Source organism: Myodes glareolus, chromosome 2, assembly GCF_982192425.1.
Source record: "Myodes glareolus chromosome 2, mMyoGla1.1, whole genome shotgun sequence".
Taxonomy (NCBI): domain Eukaryota; kingdom Metazoa; phylum Chordata; class Mammalia; order Rodentia; family Cricetidae; genus Myodes; species Myodes glareolus.
In genome coordinates this window covers 139908320-139928905 of record NC_142027.1, presented here as the reverse complement: position 1 = coordinate 139928905, position 20586 = coordinate 139908320, and the positions used below count along the sequence as shown (strand labels likewise).

The window sequence follows — 20586 nt, the reverse complement described above, 5'->3', positions numbered from 1 at the left end:
ATGCATTCCCATAAGAAATGCATAAATTTGGAATATTAAACAAAATTACACAAAACCACATGCACAAAAACAGAATACACAAAGTATTTTTCTAGGCTGATTTGATTTATTTTGTTTAACCAGATAACAAGTAAAATACGTTTTATGTTTTAAAAAGCAAACAGATTTATTCTTTTATTTTATTCCATGTGAAATCTATTAACAAAGATGTGTTAATATTTTTAGATACATTTAAATTAAGATATTTAGAATAGCATATTTTTCCAAGTGGTCAATGTGTGGGGAAACAAATGTCTATCAAGTAGCTACTCTCGAATCTTTCTCTTTTAGTTTGGTATTGTGTACTATTGTGCATGATATTAAAAACTGAATAGCTTACCTGGATATTTTCCCTTCCACTCTTATGTGTTCTGTGAGTACATGAATATATATATATATATATATATATATATATATATATATATATATCCTAAATGTCTAAAATTGACAAATGAGAGAAAATATAATACAATTCCTTCTGATTCTGATTTAAACAAACTAATATTTTCACTCCTATCTTTGTTTTGTTAAGTGATATATTTCACACCTTTTTATTAGTTATTGGTGATAAAATTTCAGTGCTATGCAAAGAATTTTTTAAAAGATAAGATCATATAATTCAAAAAAGACATATTCTTAATAATGGATAATGCTATTATTTTTCAAGAAGCATGTAAACATCCAGGCAGTGGCAGTGTACACTTTTAATCCCAGCTCTCTGGAGGCAGAGGCAGGCAGATCTCTGTGAGTTTAAGATCAGCCTGGTCTATAAGAACTAGTTCCAGGCCATGTTCCAAAGCTACAGAGACACCCTGTCTTGAAAAACAAAACAAAACAACACAAAAAAAACAAAAATCAAAATGAAAGCAGTCATAATATTTTCCAGTGTTTATAGAATCAACCCTTTGATAATGTACATTATGCATAAGTCTAGCATTATGTGGCCTATTTACTCTACTTTCTCTCTATTACACTATTACATAATAATCATATCTGACTAGAAAGTTTGATTTGGTGAGAACCAATGCTAATCAATACTGAAGTAACTGAATGTGTAGAAGTACAATGCAGAAGACAGACTTGAACATAAGTTATGGGATAACCCTGTGTTCTGTGACAGGTATGCCTATGGCAGATGGGAACTTAAAGAGTGACAAGGACAGATGTTTTGGCTTGGATGAAAGTATAAATGTGAAGGAGACATGTATAAGGTGCACCCCAACTGCTTTTATAGCCATCTCGACTCTGCACATGTTCTCTGGTACCAAGTCCTTGGACAGGAAATTTTCTTGATTGCTATTAGTTCAATTATATTTCTTCACAGGTACATATTGATAATATTAGTATATATAATAAAACAAATTATTTCTAAGATGCATGATTTTAATCCAAGTATAGAAGTACAAAAAATGGTTCATGAGACATATGTATGCTGTTTTTTCTAACCCAGACTATGCCTACATTCCTGTTAAGTGAACAGAAATTCTCATGACTTTTTCTCAGCTGATGCTCACAGTGAACCATCTGAAGATAGTGACCACAGCCACCAGTGAGATGTCTGATGTTCTGGGCAGTGTTAGGTGTTTCATAAGAACACCAACAGACACTTTAGGAGATGGATATTATTGAAGTCCCTGTGGTACAAATGTGGAAACAGAGGCAGAGGGAGACTTACTAAGATGGTCAAGATCAGGATGACACAAACTGAGTGAACCTCATGCTGTAACCAGGTGTGGCTTCAGGGTCCATGGCTTTCCTCACTGCTTGGTTTGTGTCAAGTATTTCTCATAGTCCTTCTTGATACACAATGTACAATAAAATGAAAGATAGTATTCTGTCATGGTACTTGTTAAATTTCATTCTCCACTTAGTATCATTCAGGAAGCAGTGGTAAACTCAGAAATATTGTACAAATGTGAAAAGGGAAATTATGACAGCAGAGAAAGAGAAGAGGTCAGAAGAAACAGTGCTCAGAGACTGTGAGACTGGGAGAGACTGAAATATCGTCCAATCCCCTTGTTTTTCAGGATACAAACAAAGATATGCTGATAATTATGTTTAGAAAATGAACCCAACCAATATCTTTGCATTCTGTCTACATATTTTCTTTGAGTGTTCAGCTTTTGGAGATCCAGGCATTGGTTTTCTATGTGAGGACCTTCAGCACCTAGGATGTATTAGGATAAACACTATGCCCCATTTAGTATTCACTCTCTCCTTTCTGTTTCTATTTCCCTCTATATCTCTGCTTAGTTTTTCCTGAGAGTTTTGGAAAAACATAAACAGTCTGCTGTTGCAGGACATGGTAAGAGCAATGGTTAGTTAAAGTAAAGTAAAAATCTTTGTCAAAAACCTGTGGTGGATGTAATTGTGTTACTGATTACCATAAACAAGTATCACATGCAACTGTAACTATTAAAATTTATCAGAGTAAGATGAATTAATTACTTCTGGTAATGATGTGCTCAATAATATTTGAGGTATTTGGTGCACTTCAAAATCTACTTAATTTCTAGATTGAATGAGGTGTGTATGATGACTAAATTTATCTTGTGAGGTGTAGTTTGTATGCCTACTGGCATAAATCTTAGAGGACCAATGTTACTGTGGGCATTGCACAAATTCATATTTTAAAACATTCTCCACAGATATCACCAGATCAACCTTTTTCTTTAATACTAGTAGATATATTTTAGTTTAATGACACAACCACTTCTCAAGTTTCTTAAAGGAGAGAGTTTTACCCTGTTTGCTGCTATCAATGTCGAGGTGTAATGTGCTTTAAATAACCACATTTAAAAGTTTGGGGGGCAGAGATACCTCTGTATACATTTTTGCCTAGAGAGTCACTAATATTGAGACAAACCTAGGACTTAAGAGATTTATTGAGAGAAAGTGATGGAACTTGTTTCAACAGAAAGTTCTTTAAATGCCTACTACTGGCTCACTACTGTATTATAACAGAATAGGTTCATAGTCTTGTTCACAGTTTGTGGCAGGTCCTGTTCTCCTGAGCTCCTTCTCTGGAACAAACCAGTTAGAAGAATAAATGGGCCAGAACAACAAGGTCACCGAATTTGTCCTGCTGGGCTTCACTCAGGATCCTGTGGGGCAGAAAGTATTGTTTGTTATGTTTTCGCTCATCTACATTGTCACGATGGTGGGAAACCTGCTCATTGTGGCGACAGTGATTATCAGTCCCTCCTTGGGCTCCCCAATGTACTTCTTCCTTGCCTCTCTGTCATTCATGGATGCTGTTTATTCCACTGCCATCTCACCCAAGTTGATTGTAAGCTTGCTCCATGATAAGAAGACCATCTCCTTCACAGCATGCATAAGCCAGCTCTTTATAGAGCATTTATTTGGTGGTGTTGATATTGTCATTCTGGTGGCAATGGCTTATGATTGCTACGTGGCTATCCGTAAGCCCCTGCATTATTTGATTGTCACGAATCGACGAGTATGTATCCTTCTCTTAGTGATGGCCTGGACAGGAGGGTTTGTACATGCTCTCTTTCAAGTTCTTGCTGTGTATAAACTTCCTTTCTGTGGTCCCAATATCATTGACCTCTTTGGCTGTGACATATACCCACTATTGCTACTTATATGCACTGACACCTACTTCATTGGCCTCTCTGTCATTGGCAATAATGGGGCCATGTGTATAGTGATCTTCATCCTCCTCCTATTCTCCTATGGAATCATCCTAAGATCTCTCAAGAATCACAGTCAGGAAGGGAGGCATAAAGCCCTGTCCACCTGCAGCTCCCATATCACTGTGGCTTTCCTCTTTTTGGTTCCCTGTATTTTCATGTATGTTAGACCTGTTTCTAGCTTTCCTGTTGATAAGGTCATTACTGTCTTTTATACAATTGTCACTCCCATGTTGAATCCTTTAATATATACTTTGAGAAACTCAGAGATGAAAAATTCTGTGGAAAAACTCCTGCAAAAGTTATTAAGTCCCAATAGAATAAGACCTTCTTCTTGATGCTTATATTTCTAAACACTAGGAAACAATCATGAAGGAATTCTAGTAGTATGTGTTTACATCTTGAACATTCACACTATCCCTTGCCATTGTGAAACTACCAAAATTGTGACTGTCCTTTGTAAATATTGTTCATTGTTGTGATTTTTACAAAATAAATACTATAGTTGCTTGTTGTATCATTCATTTTCTATGCTCATGTTCTTAATGGCTCTCTCTTTCTCTGTACTTTTCCCTCTAGACCTCCCAAAAGTAAACATAAAAATGTAAAAAACAAAAACAAAGAAGCAAAAAACAAAGATAATAATGACAATTGATACAATTTGAAAGACCCCCCACAACAAATAGACACACACACGCACACACACACACACACACACACACACACACATACACACGAAGCAAAACAAACCAACCCAAATCCATGGAGTTAATTTTCTGTTGGCCAACTACTCTTAGGCATTAGGTTTGTGCTGGAGTGCAGTAGATATACCTAGTGACATATTGTTTCCCCTCAGCAGGTATCAATTATAGGTAGCCTCTTGGTTAGGTATGGGACTTGATTTCTACTTTCTCTTTTCAGTACTGTGGTATTGTGTAACTTGAATCTGTATAGGTAATGCTGTCAGTCTCTATGAATCCATACATGCAACATTGTCTGGAAATCATTGCCCATTAATTCATCTACTACCTCTGACTTTTATAATCTCTCCAACTCCTCTTCTATGGAGATATTCCATTTAGAAAAAATGTGACTGGAAGTGGGGTGGTGTGCTTGGCTCTCAGAGGCATGAGTGTCTCTGCCATGCTGGACTGGGCAGAGCAAGTCTGCAGTACCTGTATTTGGCCTAGGACTGTCACAGCTTAGATTCTTAAGTGCTTAGCATTTTAAAAGCGCAAAGCAAATGTGTTCCTGGACAGTAAAGAATTACAGATTCACAATAGGACAGATTCAGACATAAAAGACTAAATGGGTCACAGTGTTAGATAAATGTACATAGGCCTGGGAGAGAAAAAGATAAAGAGTATATAGAGTCATAAAATAAAGTAAATGCTTTATAAAAGGGTAAAGTCTTTAAAGAGACAGAGTACAAATAGTCATAGACTAAAAGGAGTAAATAAAAATAAGCCATGTAAAAATGGAAATTTCACAGAGTCTGAATTCTGTATATTACTATGTTTTCTTTGAATTTTTTGACTGTGAAGGAGCTAAGTATAGAGAGATATTTCATTGTATGGGCTGCTATACTAAACCAGCATGTATAGGATAAAGGTATCATGACTTCCAAATTTGAATCTAAGGATAAGTTGCTTTGGAAAGACAGTTCTTCTTTTGTTTCCACAGAAGATGAGAACCTGTGGATTGCTTCTACGCATCCTCAAAATATTACTTTCACCCAATTGGTCACTGAGCTGAACCTAGCACACAGGATACATGATGAAAGACCTAGTTAACAGCGCCCCCAATCAGCACAAAGTGGTATGAATAAATCTATGCTCATATTCCCAAATATTGTTTATAAATGTTCTTTTACATTTAAAGGGGGATATGATATAGATATGAATAACTTTGCATTGGTATAAATCTTGATACAAATATAAGGTCAATTTTGTTACAAGTATATGTATTTCTGATCTTGATTAAGGTATTGTGATTGTGTGGATTATTTAAAAATGCAACGTATAATTGAGAAATATAGGTTAATAGATAATCATCTAGAATGGTCAAATTTTTAGTCATGTTATGTTAGATTTTCTAGATGTTCATAGATATATTTCAGATAGGCATTCTTCATATCTTTCAAAGACTACAGAATTTGGCATTTAAAATGTTTTAATAACTTAGGGCTTTTCATGACAATGAGACACATCTGCTCCTGGCAGCACCAAGCTACTTCCTGAGGAAGATGGGCATCAAAGAGGCTTCTTATGGAGTTGGTCAGCCATTTTGGCAAGAAACTGCTCTTGCCTGGACTGTTGCATAAACTGGACATGAAGAAATCACAGGGAGAGGACTGCTGATCTTACCTAAAGACAAGATGGTCATTCAGGGTTCCTGCTTCATGAAAGAGTCTGCCAGACATTCTACATGACACAGAAGAAAATGACTGACAAATTGCCAGTGTAAGCAGACCTGTCTTTCAAATTTTCTGCTTCGTGGAAAAGTCTGCTGGATACTATAGGCCTGTGGACCGAAGATGGATGCCCCAATGGTTCAGTAGATCTTTGGGTAAATGTCCAGGGAATGAGATGTCTCTGTCAATTCTAGAGTTTTGGAAATTGTTTATAATGCACTTCCTGTTTACTTAAGTAATATTATATCCTTCTGTAGTCTTTGATGGAGTTGAAGAATAGATAGCTAGATATAGTTTTCCTTAGTTATGGTAAAAGATAAAGTTGATATAGATATCGTAACTGTAATTCTTGCTTGATAACTGTTTTGTTATATGTAATTTTACTATTTTAAAGTTAATGCCTTCCTTTTTGTTTAAACAGAAAAGGGGAAATGGTGTAGGAAGTCAATCTGTTTGTGTGTTGCTTTCATTGGTTAATGAATAAAGAAGCTGCCTTGGCTTAGTTGATAGGGCAGAATTTAGGTAGACAGAGAAGACAGAACTGAATTCTGGGAGGAAAAAAGCAGAGTCAGAAAAGCCAGTGATCCTCTGCCTGAGATGGACACCAGTTAGAAACTTCAGTAAGCCACTGCCATGTGGCGATACGCAGATTAATGGAGATGGGTTAACCTAATATGTAAGAGTTAACCAATTAAGAAGTTAGACCTAATGGCCAAGCAATGCTTTAATTAATACAGTTTCTGTGTGGTTATTTCGGGTGTAAGCTAGTACAAACAAGGGCCCCCCTCTTCCAATAACAAATATGTAATCTACTCATGATATGTAAGCATTATATAATGGTAAATTGACTTAAATTTTATTTTATTATGAATGATAGTATTTATTTCTGTGTGGTGAGAAACCCACAATCTACTTAATATTCACTAACTGTGGTATTTTTCTTATTCTTTTAATAATTGTCTCTTTTGGTTGCTCTAAAAGTATTTCCTTGTTTGATGGCATACCATGTCCTGTATATTTTATATTTATGTTCTGATGGATCTCTTTCCAGATCATTTAATTTGGTGAATTGACCTTTTTCCTAATTTAATATTTTATTATTGTATACCAGTGAAGTAGGTATAGAAAATAAGTAAAATATATCCTACTAAATAATTTTATTTAAACATTTCCATGATGACAATAGTTTTGGCTGGTGGTGTGTTAACTGTGAGGTAGTTTAGAAAAGGGCTGATTCTTGATCTCAGTAAATTTTTCTTTTGGGGATCAGGAAAAGCTAACATTCTGCATGTTCTAGAATTAATAAGTAGTTTTGTTCTCCATTTGTTTTAATCATTCAGAAGTTTTACATTTTTCCTGTGATATTTTGTAATTTGTGTTATTTTAATTAAACTTTTAAATTGTTTTCTATCCTGCAATTTTTAGTGATAGTGACCAATATGTAAAGAAGTTAAAGCATAAATTTAGATACTTTGTCAAGAATCTTTATACAATGTGATAAAATTTCAGTTAATTCTTTAAATTTGCAAGAAAAAAATTTACCACACTGAAATAAGTACTTTTTTCCAACAATTTCTTTCCAAAATTTATAACTTATTTCCTCATTATGCCTCTGTACTTTATGAAAGTCCTAAGTTCTTAAAACATTTTAAATGGCGTATTCTGTAGCCTTTGAAAGATTTGAAGAATGCCTATCCATCTGAAATACATATCTATACAACTAGAAAATCTAAGTAACAAGACTACAAGCTTGACTATTATAGATGACTATTTACCTATATTTATTAGTTATACATTACATTTTAAATGAGCTGTACAGACAGAATACCTTAATCAAAAGCAGAAATATACTCCCATTCCCACTACTTTTCCCCCAATCCTACTCCCCATCCACTCCTCAGAGAGAGTAAGGCACATTGCTTTGGGGAAGGTCCAAGATCCTCCTTGCTGTATGAAGACTGAGCAAGGTATTCAACCAAAGAGAATGGGTTCCCAAACAGTCAGTACGAGCAATAGGAATAAATCCTGGTGCCACTGCCAGTGGTCCTGCAGTCTGCCCCAGCCATACAACTGTCACCCGCATTCAGAGGATCTAGTTTTGTCCTATGCTGATTCCTTCTCTGTCAGGCTGGAGTTGGTGAGTTCCCATTATCTCGGGTTCATTGTTTCAGTGGGTGTCCCCATCGCGGTCTTGACCTCTTTGCTCATATTCTCACTTTTCCCACTCTTCAACTGAACTTTGGGAGCTCAGCCCAGTGCTCCACTGAAAGTCTCTGCCTCTGTTTCCATCAGTTGTTGGATGAAGGTTCTAAAGTGACATTTAAGCTATTCATCAATCTGACTACAGGGCAATGCCAGTTCGGGCACCCTCTCAGAGAAGATATTTTAAAAAAATAAATAGTGCATCTAATTCATCCCCTAAAGCCTTTGATATTGCAAGTGTGACCATGAATTCAGGATCTTAAGAACAGAATGTTGCCTCCCATACACTTTGTGATTAGCCTTAAAAGAGTCACAGTACTTCATGGCATTGCAAAACTGCATGACTACTGTGGAGAGAATGATGTTAGCCATAAGAGTCTAGGAGAAATGGTAATAAATAGATATCAAAGGTTAATTGGAATAGTATAGGAACATGGAATGAAGCAGAATCATAGAAACCCATAATAACCTAACTTCTAAAAGCTGTGCCAATACTGTAGGAAACTGAGAGAAGAAGGATATGAGAACAAGAGGTAAGCAGTGCCAACTATTAAGAGTAAACATTTTAGTTACATAGTTTACAGGATGACAGAAAAAACCTTGGTATACCCACTATCGGACTTCGAGTAGTAGATAATGAAAAATGAATTTATCCAACCTTGATTGATAAGTTGATTATGAGAATTTATATTTGTCCAGGGATAAACATTAACCACCTAATGGCAAAACTCTCTTACATTTTGCATGATGCTGTAACTGAAAATGCTGCCAACTAGGTACACTGTTCTACTGTAGATATGCCTACTTAGAAAACTTTCTTTGTTGCCTGCAATACCTATTATGATTTTATCATTAGAGCTATGAGCCATATAGGTAATGGTTACCAGTGAGAAAGTTAAGGGATGAAAGGAGAATGAGGTAAGGGAACAAACTGACAATCATTGTAACCATTATTAGAAACTTAAGGAAATAAACTTGATTATAAAACTATTCATTCAAACCATTGGAATTATATAAATAAAAATGGCTCAGGCTATATGGGGCCACTTATTTATATCAGCTGATCAGAGTTTCATCATTGCACTGATTTCACACATCCATCCCAGGTCATTGAACCCACTGAGAATTAGGAGCTAGTCTTCCAATATTTGGAAACTTAATGTCACATGTATTGCTCATATTCACTCCACAACTCCTCCCATGTCTGCCCCCTATTTACTTACCCACCCAGCTTTGCCTCTTTTTCTACCAATTCCAATTGTTCTGCCTCACTATCGTTGCATGTGTGGCCTTTCACTGGAACATGAGCTACTTATCAGGGGCTACATGTGTAAGAAGACTTATGCTCCTTACCCCAGCAACTAAAAATTGACAACAGTTCCTCAGATAGAGATGATATTTCATGCATAACTTTATACTTCTTGATGAGTTATACTCTTCTTGATGGGTTGCACAGGTGCTTTAAAAATTGCTATGAGTTCGTATTTGAAACTTCCATTCTGTTTCCAAAAGATGCTGTTTTCCTTTTCTAGTTTTTATTTTTTTTATTTAGTACTTTTATAAAAATATTTTTCAATAATATGAACAGTGAATTTAACTTGTTAGTTTGGCAAGGCTATGGGATGCATTTTTAACATAAAAAAATGTTGGGACCAATTGGGTTTCTGGCCTTCAGCTGCTCTTCCCTACTAGAGCATTCTAATTGAAGTGACTAAAAGCTGTGCTTTGCCTAGAGGATCAGAGAATAGGATTTTCACCTGTTGGCCATTGACTGCAGTGTATTTAAGCCTCCATGGTGCTATTAAAGGTGGGCTTTTGGTACCAGTGATTGAAGGTCTGTGTGTCGGTCTGTCTCTGCATGAGTATTCTCAACCTCCAGCCCCTTTCTCGAAGCTCGCAAACTGTGGTCTAGGGCGTAGAGCGCAGACTGGGGCCACGGTGCGCGGAAACAAAATAAAATATAATAAGTTAAAACGAAAACCATAAAATCAAAGTTGGACAGGAAAAACAAACAGAGGAAAATGAGCTCCAAGTGAAGACAAAATAATCAGAAACCCACTCATTCACACATTCAGGCATCCCATAAAAACGCTAAACTAAAATATATGCAGAGGATCTGGTGCAGACCCATGGAGGCCCTGTGCTTGCTGCTTCCATCTTTGTGAGTTCATAAGAGCTTTGCTCAGTTGATTTAGAGGGCCTTGTTCTCTTGATGTCCTTCATGCACTCTGGTTCTTACTCTCTTTCTATTTCCTCTTCTGTGGGGTTGCTTGAGCTCTGAGTGGAAGGGTTTCATGGGGACAACTCTATTGTGAAAAATGTCTGGCTGTGAGCTTCTGTATTTATTCCAATCTGCTGCAGGAGGAAACTTCTCTGATGATGGTTCAGCAAGATACTGATCAATGAGGATCGCAGAATATCATTAGAAGTCATTTATTGTTTTTATTAGGTTAGTAATATTTGGTTTTACCCTAGCTCTTATGGCTAGCTAGTCTCTGATTGGTCACTCAAGTAATGTCAGGTATGGGTTCCAATTTGTGGAGTGATCCTTAAACCAAATAAAATATTGGTCAGTTACTCCCACAAGCTTTGTGCCACCATTGTCCTAGCATAGTTAGAAGGAAAAACAGTCTGTAGCTCAAAGGTTGTGTATCTGAGTTGGTGTTTACATTTCATTTTTAGAAGCCTGAAGAATACCTTTCCATACCAAAGACATGGGATGAAGGTTCTCTATAGGCACAAGCTCCACCTGTGGTGTTGTCTTTAACAATGGGGGCTTTTTCTCAGTTGTGAAGAGGAGCGTAGTAGCTTGGCAATGACCTCAGTTGTTTGGATATTTCCGTGGAATCCTTTTGGCCAACAACTGATTTGGATGTCACACAATTCTGTTACTGGAAGCTTCATTTGATGACAAGAGATTTCCAGTTGGGACTCCATCTCCTTTATTATTTGGAACATCTTAGAAGAGAAAGTGAAAAGGACCCTTGAACACATTGGAGCAGGAGACCACTTCCTGAATATAACACCAACAATACAGACACAGAGATTGACAATTAATAAATGGGAGCTCCTGAAACTGAAAAGCTTCTGTAAGGCAAAAGACACAGTCTACAAGACAGAATGGCAACCTTTAGATTGGGGAAAAAATATTCACCAGCCCTACATCAGAGAAATGATCTCCAAAATATATAAAGGACTCAAAAAACTAAATATCAAAATATCAAATAATCCAATTAAAAATGGGATACAGATCTAAACAGCAATTTTTCAACAATCTCAAATGGCTGAAAGACACTTAAGAAAATGTTCAACATCCTTAACCATCCAGGAAATGGAAATCAAGATGACTCTTAGATCATCTTGATCAGCTTATACCAGTCAGAATGGCTAATATTAAAAACACCTACAATAATTATGCTAGAGAGGATACAGTGTAAGGGGAACATTCCTCCACTGCTGGTGCAAGTACAAATTTGTACAGTCACTTTGGGAATCAATATGATGTTTTTTTCAGAAAATTAGAAATTAATCTACCTTAAGACACAGTAATACTAATCTTGGGCATACACCCAAAGGATTCAGACCAACCAACACCAGAAGGGCATTTACTCAACTATGTTCATACTAGCATTATTCAGATACGGAGAAAGTGAACAGCCTTGTCTTGTTCCTGATTCTACTGGAATCACTTTGTGTTTCTCTCCATTTAGTTTGATGTTGGCTGTTGGCTTGCTGTATATTGTTTTTATTATGTTTAGATATCTTCCTTGTATCTCTGATCTCTTCAAGACTTTTATCATGAAGAGGTGTTGGATTTTGTCAAAAGCTTTTTCAGCATCTAGTGAAATGATCATATTTTTTTTTCTTTCAGTTTATGGTGATTACATTTTTTTTCTTTCAGTTTATGGTGATTTCAGTTAATGGTGGTTTACATTGATGTATCTTCATATGTTGACCCATCCCTGCATCTTTGAGATAAAGGCTACTTGATCATGTTGAATGAATTTTCTGATGTGTTCTTAGATTTGGTTTGCCAATATTTTATTGAGTATTTTTTGCATCAATATTCATGAGGGAGATTGGTCTGTAATACTTTTTCTTATTTGTGTATGTGTGGGGTTTGGGTACCAGGGCAACTGTCTCCTCGTAAAAAAGAGTTTCACAATGCCCCTTCTGTTTCTGTTCTGTGGAATAATTTGGGGAGTATTAACTCCTCTTTGAAATTTGAGAGAATTCTGCACTGATGAAACCTTTTTTGGGGGGGAGACTTTTGATGACTAATTCTTTTTCCTTAACTACTATAGGTCTATTAAATTTTTACCTGTTCTTGATTTAATTTTGGTATGTGGTACCTATCTAGAAAATTGTTCATCTCCTTTAAATTTTCCAATTTTGTGGAGTACAGGTTTTTGAAATATTACCTGATGATTCTCTGGATTTTCTCTGTGTCTGTTATTATATCCTCACTTTGTTTCTGATTATGTTAATTTATATATTTTCTCTCTGACTTTTGGTTAGTTTGGATAAGGGTTTGTCTATCTTGCTGATTTTCTCAAAAAACCAACTCTTTGTCTCATTGATTCTTTGTATTGTTTGTTTATTTTTAATTGATTTTAGTCCTCAATTTGATTATTTCCTGGTACCTACTCCTTCTGGGAAAGTTTGCTTCTTTTTGCTTTAGAACTTTGAGATGTGCTGATGAGTTGCTAGTGCAAGATTTCTCCAGGTTCTTTATGTAGGCACTTAGTGTTATGAAATTTCCTCTTAACACTGCCTTCATATTGTCCCATAAGTTTGGATATGTTGTGCATTCATTTTCATTGAATTCTAGGAAGTGTTTGATTTTTTTCTTTATATCTTCCTTGACCCAGGAATGATTACGTTGAACGTTGTTCAATTTCCATCCATTTGTTGGCATTCTGAAATTAGTCTTATTGTTAATTTTTTAAGATAATCATTTTCACAATATTAATTCTCCTATTGTGAGAATTTGCATATTGTCTGTTATTGTGCTGTCTCTTTATGGCTTGACTGCTGAGGAAGAAGCAGTAGCTACTAGAAGATATTTGATTATAAATGCTGCTAAATTAATCCATCATCTATATTTTTAAAAATGTCTTGACTTCAAAATTTAAGTCAAAAGATATTTTACTTTGGAGAAGAGATTTTGCTTTTGTTTCCATAAGAAATGAGGGACTATGGATTCATTCTGGGATAAGAAAAATAAGGTTTGATGAAGACAGATACCCCTAAATATCTTCAATATGAATAGATGGCCCAGAAGGTCCAACATTTCAGAGCACCCCTGTTATGGTTTCTTCTGAGTTCTACATTCAGAACAATCTCAAGACTGCTAGCTCAGATGATCAAATCTCACAGAATACCCCAGTTAGGACTTGACCATAATCCTAAATTGTATTTAGTTCCATAAGATTATCAGTGTCCCCAGTCATCAGGAAATAGTCTAGAAAACTACACCCACACACACCCCTAAAAAAATGGATAATGGAAGTTTGTCTTTGTTTACAGTGTTTGTTACAAGTTGTTATGGGTAATGATCAGGAAAAAAAGCTAAACAAAGGGGATTAGATTCACAGTTCTTGTTTTAAAAAGGGAAAAGGGGAAGTGCTGTGGGATAATGCTCTTGAATCCTGTAAAGATATCTCATTTATACTGTTTAATAAAATGCTGATTGGTCAGTAGCCAGGTAGGAAGTATAGGTGGGGTGAGCAGACTAGAAGAATTCTGTGAAGAGGAAAGGCTCAGTCTACAGTTACCATCCAGATGCAGAGGAAGCAAGATAAGAATGCCTCGCTGAGTAAGGTACTAAGCCATGTGGCTAAACATAGATAAGATTTATGGATTAATTTACATTGGAAGATCTTGTTAATAATAAGCTTGAGCTAATAGGCCAACCAGTTTTTCTTTGTGTTTTTTTTGATACTTAATGGTTGCAGGACCAGGTAGGACAGAAACATCCATCTATATTGAGGAGGTGGAATTTGGAGAGGAATTCAGTAAAAACACACCTCTGAGCATGCCTTTACACATAAGACATGGCTGTTTCAACATAAGGTCTTCACAATAATAAGCATGTAATTAGATGATCCTGATGTTCTACCCATTGCTGATAAGTTAAAGGCATTGATGAATGTTAATGGAGAGAGAGTTATTTTTCTTGGAGGTATTGGGAATTGTGAGCTTGCTCATTCCTCAGTAGATGACCCAAAACATATACTTAAAATGGCAGCACCAGTTTCATCTACTGGATTACTTTTTTAAAAGTCTGGAAGGAGATCATAAATATATGGGGGGGGAGAAAAGATGTGGTCAATATGTATTATATACTTGTATAAAATTTTTAGCCAAAAAACAAGACACTTAAGTCTGATATTATTTTCTTCCAGTTCAGTTTTCTCATCATCTTTGTTTTCTGGTATTGAGGTAGATGTTAGTTTATGGAATCTTTATAGTGAAATTGTCTCATGTTTTATATATATATATATATATATATATATATATATATATATATATATATATATCTTTGCTACGCTTTAAATACTACCTTAATTTTCTATTTATAGGCTTTTCTTTGTTTTTATTTTTTTATATTTATTTATTCATTTTGCAACAGTCCTCCATGTAGGCTGACTTCACTTGCATTTATGTTTAGAAGAAAAGTTGACTGAAGTAACTACTATGATGGTTTAACAAAAAAAGCTTCAATGATAATTACAGGAGAAGAAATTGTGCTCATGACTGTCTTCCTGTAATATATGTAAACATGAGTATGAAATGGAAAAATGTGGCATATTTAAGTAGTTGAGGAGAGAAAGGATGTGGAATAAAGGGGACACAGGAGTGAAGGAAAAAGTATATAGACTAGAAATTTGAAAATCTATAAAAATACTGTGGAATTGCTGGGTCTTGAGGGAGGTTGACTCCCAGTTTCCTGAGAAACCGCCACACTGATTTCCACAGTGGCTGCACAAGTTTGCATTCCCACCAACAATGGATGAGAGTTCCCCTCTCTCCACATCCTCTCCAGCATAGGCCTTCACTGGTGTTTTTGACTTTAGCTAATCTAGAAGGGGAGGAATGGGGAAAGCTCGGGGGACTGGGATGTGGGGGAGGGAGGAAGGATGGATATGGGATCAGGGAAGAATATATCTCAACTAAGGGAGTCATTTTAGGGTTTACAAGAGACTTGATTATAAATGGGATCCCAGGTCCAAGGAGAGATCCCCAGATTGTTCTCTGGACAGAGGAGAGGGTGCCTGAACTGCCTTGGCCCATAACCATACTGATGAATATTTTGCTTATCACCATAGAACCTTCACCTGGCGATGGATGGAGATAGAGACAGAGACCCACATTGAAACACTGGACTTAACTACCTAGGTCCAGACGAGAAGCAGAAGGAAAGAGAACTTGAGCAAAGAAGGCAAGACCAGAGGGAACCTTCATCCGACGATGGATGGCGATACAGACAGAGACCCACATTGGAGCACCGGACTGAGCCCCTCAAGGTCCAAATGAGGAGCAGAAGGAGGAAGAACATGAAAAAGGAAATCAGGACCGCGAAAGGTGCGATCACCCACTGGTACAAGGGGACTGATCTAATGAGAGTTCACCAAGGCCAGTTGGACTGGGACTGAACGAGCACGTGATCCAACCAGATTCTCTGAATGTGGCCGGATTCTCTGAATGTGGCTGGCCCGGAGTCTTTCTGAAAAGCCATTGACAGTGACACTGGGACTTGTTTCCTCTGCATATACTGGATTTTTGGGATCCAGTCTGTTTGGATACTCACCTTCCTGGACCTGGAGGGAGGGGGGAGAAACTTGAACTTCCCACAGGGCAGGAAACCCTGACTGCTCTTAGGGATGGAAAGGGAGGAGGAGAGGGAGTGGGGGGAGTGGGAGGGTGTTGGGAGGAGGGGCAGAAATGGAAAATTTTATAATTTAATAAACTATGAAAAAATAGTGTATAGTTGGTCCAGGAAAAAAACAGACATAAAAGGGATTTTTATAACAACCTATACCTTACAACACATTAAATGCTTGAAGTACAAGGTTGTATATAACCAGTCTGTCCAACAATAACTGCACCAGGTCCTACACAAGTTTCTGTGTAGCCCTTCCATGTCTCCCTCTGGATATGAGACCATGAACCAAAGAACTGTTCTCTTTTTGAATTTTCACAAGTTGAGTTCAGCTCCTGCTGCATTCTAAATTTTTCTTGAAGTTTAGATCATTCCCAGGTTACCTATATCCCATTACTTTCTCTTTTGTACCATGACAGAGGAGAAAAGATGAAGGCATTGTTAATCTCTCTATTTTAAATCCCCATATCCCCCATTCAGCACTATCCAGAGATCTATTGAGTACTCTTTAATCTCTGGATTAGATTGCTGTGGAGGCCCAAGAATGTGAGCCTATTTCCACATTGACCAAAGGTCAGAGAGTTGGAACTTACCTCTATTCCTTTAAAGTTATTGCATTCCTACCTCAAAGGTCCCACTTAGAGTAAGATCAGAAAGTTCTCCTCTCTCAAGGTTATTGTCAACAGGTGTGACAAATATCCAGACCTTGTATTTCAGGAATATAGAAGTACATATATTTCTACCTCAAACAAAATCTAAGGGTCCAACTAGGATTCCAGGTCCTTTATGAAGATAACATTTGATTCCATCCAGGGAGTGGTTTTCCTACAGATTTTTTTTTGGTCTAGGGTGTGAACATGACTTGTTTTTTTTTCTAGCAAATGAAAGTTTATCTATGGATGTAGCACCAACCTTCAATTGGTCTGTTCATTTCCTTGTATCATATAGATGCAGTTTTTTTTTTATCTGACTCTTACCATTTAGGGCCAGAGATATTTTAAGCAATTGGAAATTAAATGTGACTGATTTCAGGACTCACTGGAACTCCCTCCCACTACTATTCTATATGTTTCTGTTTAATTACTTTTATTCGTCTTTTCGTATTCTTTGCTAATATTTGTAAATTCCCATGCCCCTAGCCTGACAGGTGGTATTTTTGTCAAGGTTGATCCTCAACATAATGTTACAAGTGTCTCAATCCTGTTGCAATTCCCTCTTTGGACTCTGGAGGAACTGGCTCCACTATCTATTTTTGGCACCAAGCTACTGGCTGAGCTGGACTGGCAGTAGGATTCCTCGTCTTGTCTCTGATGGCAAGTTCTCCATAGTCATGTGGGTTTTGCTTCATTTCATTCTGCTTTTCTTTGTTATTATGTCATTTTCTTCATGATTTTCCCAAGTTCTTAAGTTTCTCTGTGGAAATCTCTTCATTTTTACTATTTCCTTGTTTTCAACTCTCCCTTCACTGGTTCACACTGAGAAGAAGCATGTAGTTCGCAATCTTATCTAGAAGTCCAAGTTCGGTTTTGGGTTTGTTGAGAGTGGCAGCTGTTTTCTTTGTAGAGTGTGGTCTAATTGAGGTACCATATTAAGTGTTGGCCATAGAAAATTAGTTTTGAAGTGTTTTTCCTTCTCAGTTTTCTGGAAGAGTTCAAGAAGTGCTTTTATAGTCCTGCAAGATGTAGGAAGAATTAATAAACATAGCCATCTGATTCAAGAAGTTTTTTCATGGAAACCTGCCTTAGTCTCTAAAAGGAATCAGATTTAAGCCTATATTCCAACATAAGTGAATTAAAGTCATTACTCTAAATGAAACAGGACATAAATAAGGAGGGGCTATATGAAGTTCATTGGCAGAACACTTGCCAGAATACAAGAACCTGAATTCAATTTATAACCCAAATGAATTTCTGGAACTAGCCACTGGTAATGATGTCTGGTGAACCAAGTGGGGTTAATCAAAAGGCCTTGGCGAAAATTTCATAGGAGACAATTACCAATCCTCTGGGTACTTGCTAAACCAAAACATCACCAGACCTTTTAGAATGCAAATCTATTTAAGTATGTCTTTAGCATCAAGAATTAAAACAAAAAGTCGTTGTGTTGATGACTGGAGCACAGTGTGAATCGATAAAATGAAGATCTGCTTAAGAGGAACTATTCTGGGTATGGACAGGTTTCTAGGGAGATGGAGGTAAAGAGGAGCTGGAGTAGAGGAATGATATGAATTCTCTCTCCATGTTGTTCATAGACTCTTAGGAAGCAGGAAACATGCTCAAAAGTATAAGGAAAAGAGTCTAAACCATTTGGTTTTACTCTCTCATACGTGTCAAAGTTGAATATACTAAGATTTTTTTGATTTGAGTAATTAGGCTTTATTCACAGCATTGTTATCTGGAAAGAATATAATCTACTAATGTTGGGTGTGTGTGTGTGTGTGTGTGTAAGTTCGTGTATATTCACACCACCAATTACATAAAATCAAGACAAAAGGAAGTAAACACTAGTAATATCAAAGTTCCTAACTGAAATAGTTCATTTTTTATGTAAATGCTGGCAATAAGACCAAAAGGTAAATAAATAAAAATGTCTAAATTATATAATTATATAGAAAAATGATAATTTCAATGTTAGCTTAGAGAGTCTACTGAACACTGTACTGGCTGTGCTTAGAGGAGAAGAAACAATGACTGCAATCAATCAACAAACAGCAATCCACAACCAACTACAACCTGGTAAGTGAAACCTAAATCTTTTTCCCAAAATTTAAGATTAACTTAATTTAGCCTATTTATTCTCCCTGAAGAAGACTTTACAGTTATATGCTTCCCTTGAAGTTTTCTATTTTGCTATGAAATTAATTTAGATACAATAGTATGGAAATACTATTGGTAATTTTACTTAATTATGTGATGTTGAGAATGATTGGAATCATTTCTAAAATGCAAAGTTTAATGTCTCTGTCTCACTAAATGCATTGATTCTAGATGGTTGTTTGTAATGCCTTGAAAATTTTCCCTCTTCATGATTTATGCACTGTCATTATAAATTTAAAATTTTTGAACTAAATTTATTGAGAATTATTAACTATATTGTCCCAATCTATAGACATCATACACAGTGAGTGTAGAGTCACTCTGGACTAAGTCAAATGGAAAACCAAATGGGCTTCTTCTCATTTCTCCTTCTCCTCACTCTGAAGAGCCTGAAAAATTATGCTGATGAGCACTCTATCCAGAATTTTATTTTTTGAGGCTGGGATAGACTGAGGAAATTTTTGGTTTGATTTTGGGTAGGTCTTAATGAAAAAGATAAAGAAGTATAAAATATCTCAGCTCATTAGTAAAAACTCTAATTCATACTTGAAAATTTCATTTAGTTCATTGAAAAGAATACATTATACTATCCTCAACATTTCTCCAACTAGACAAGGAAAACTGCAAATTATCCTGTTTTGGATTTATTTACTGTTAAAGGAAAAAGGGTGGTGTCTTAACTAATACTGACATTTGTATCTTATCAACAAGAAATTAATGGTAAAAAATATCTACTTTTAATATGTGATTAGGGAGGAGATATGTACCTAAATCTGAGAATAATCCTATAATTGATCAAAGTCCAAGCACAAGAAAAAATTATTCATAAAATACTGTGATGTTTAGAAGATATTTTGCGGTACTTACATGTAAACATTCAGATATGGAGACAAGAAACATTGAAACAATGAAATAATTGCCATAGAGAACCAGGCACAAAATCTTGTTTCTCGAATTCAGTATGCACATTGAGCTAAACAAATATGGTGCTTTGGCATCCAGAAAGAAGATAGCCCCATCCAAAGTCACATTTCTAACTCTAGGAGCAGATGCATTTATATGGGGAAAAAAGAATTGTAGGTTAAAGAGTATGAGAGCTTTAAGTGTAGCAACACTTGTCCTTTTAGTGTGTAATAAACAGTTGTTGTTCATTAAATATTGCATTTGTATAAAAATCTATGCAAACAGACAAACAAAGCTTCAAAATAATTGATACTGATGATAGTTTCTGTCCAAAAACACAATGAAATAAACCAGTTAAGGAACTGGTTAGAAGAAAATTTGGAAGTAACCTTTGTCATCAATTATAATGACAATTTTCTTGTAGTATTTATAAAAGGTCCTGTCACTGTCTCACAAAAGTTCATTAGGAATAATAGAACCTACTTCTGTTCTTAATAAGTGTAAAGGATGTGATACTATCCGCAGAGATGAGAAGAAGTGAAGCTATATTGACCTCAGGGACCAGACGTAATGAGATGATGGATTTTTTTTCAGTGTTTCCTTTTAAATATCATCACTGAGACAGCCAATGGTTTCTTTTCAGATGACCATTTGCTCACAACCTGAACTAAAGTG

The 20586-nt window shown here is 36.1% G+C and overlaps 1 protein-coding gene across 1 annotated transcript; it reads left to right on the top strand.

Moving 5' to 3' along the window:
• Positions 1–3088: 3088 nt before the first annotated feature.
• LOC125393254 (olfactory receptor 4A5-like) lies at positions 3089–4030 on the top strand. Its single transcript, XM_048423610.3, has one exon. It carries the CDS (start codon positions 3089–3091, stop codon positions 4028–4030), a length of 942 nt encoding a protein of 313 aa, XP_048279567.3.
• The last annotated feature ends 16556 nt before the right edge of the window (positions 4031–20586 follow it).

Coding starts and splice junctions, on each gene's coding strand:
- LOC125393254 (XM_048423610.3), top strand. CDS start 3,089: ATGGGCCAGAACAACAAGGTCACCGAATTTGTCCTGCTGGGCTTCACT.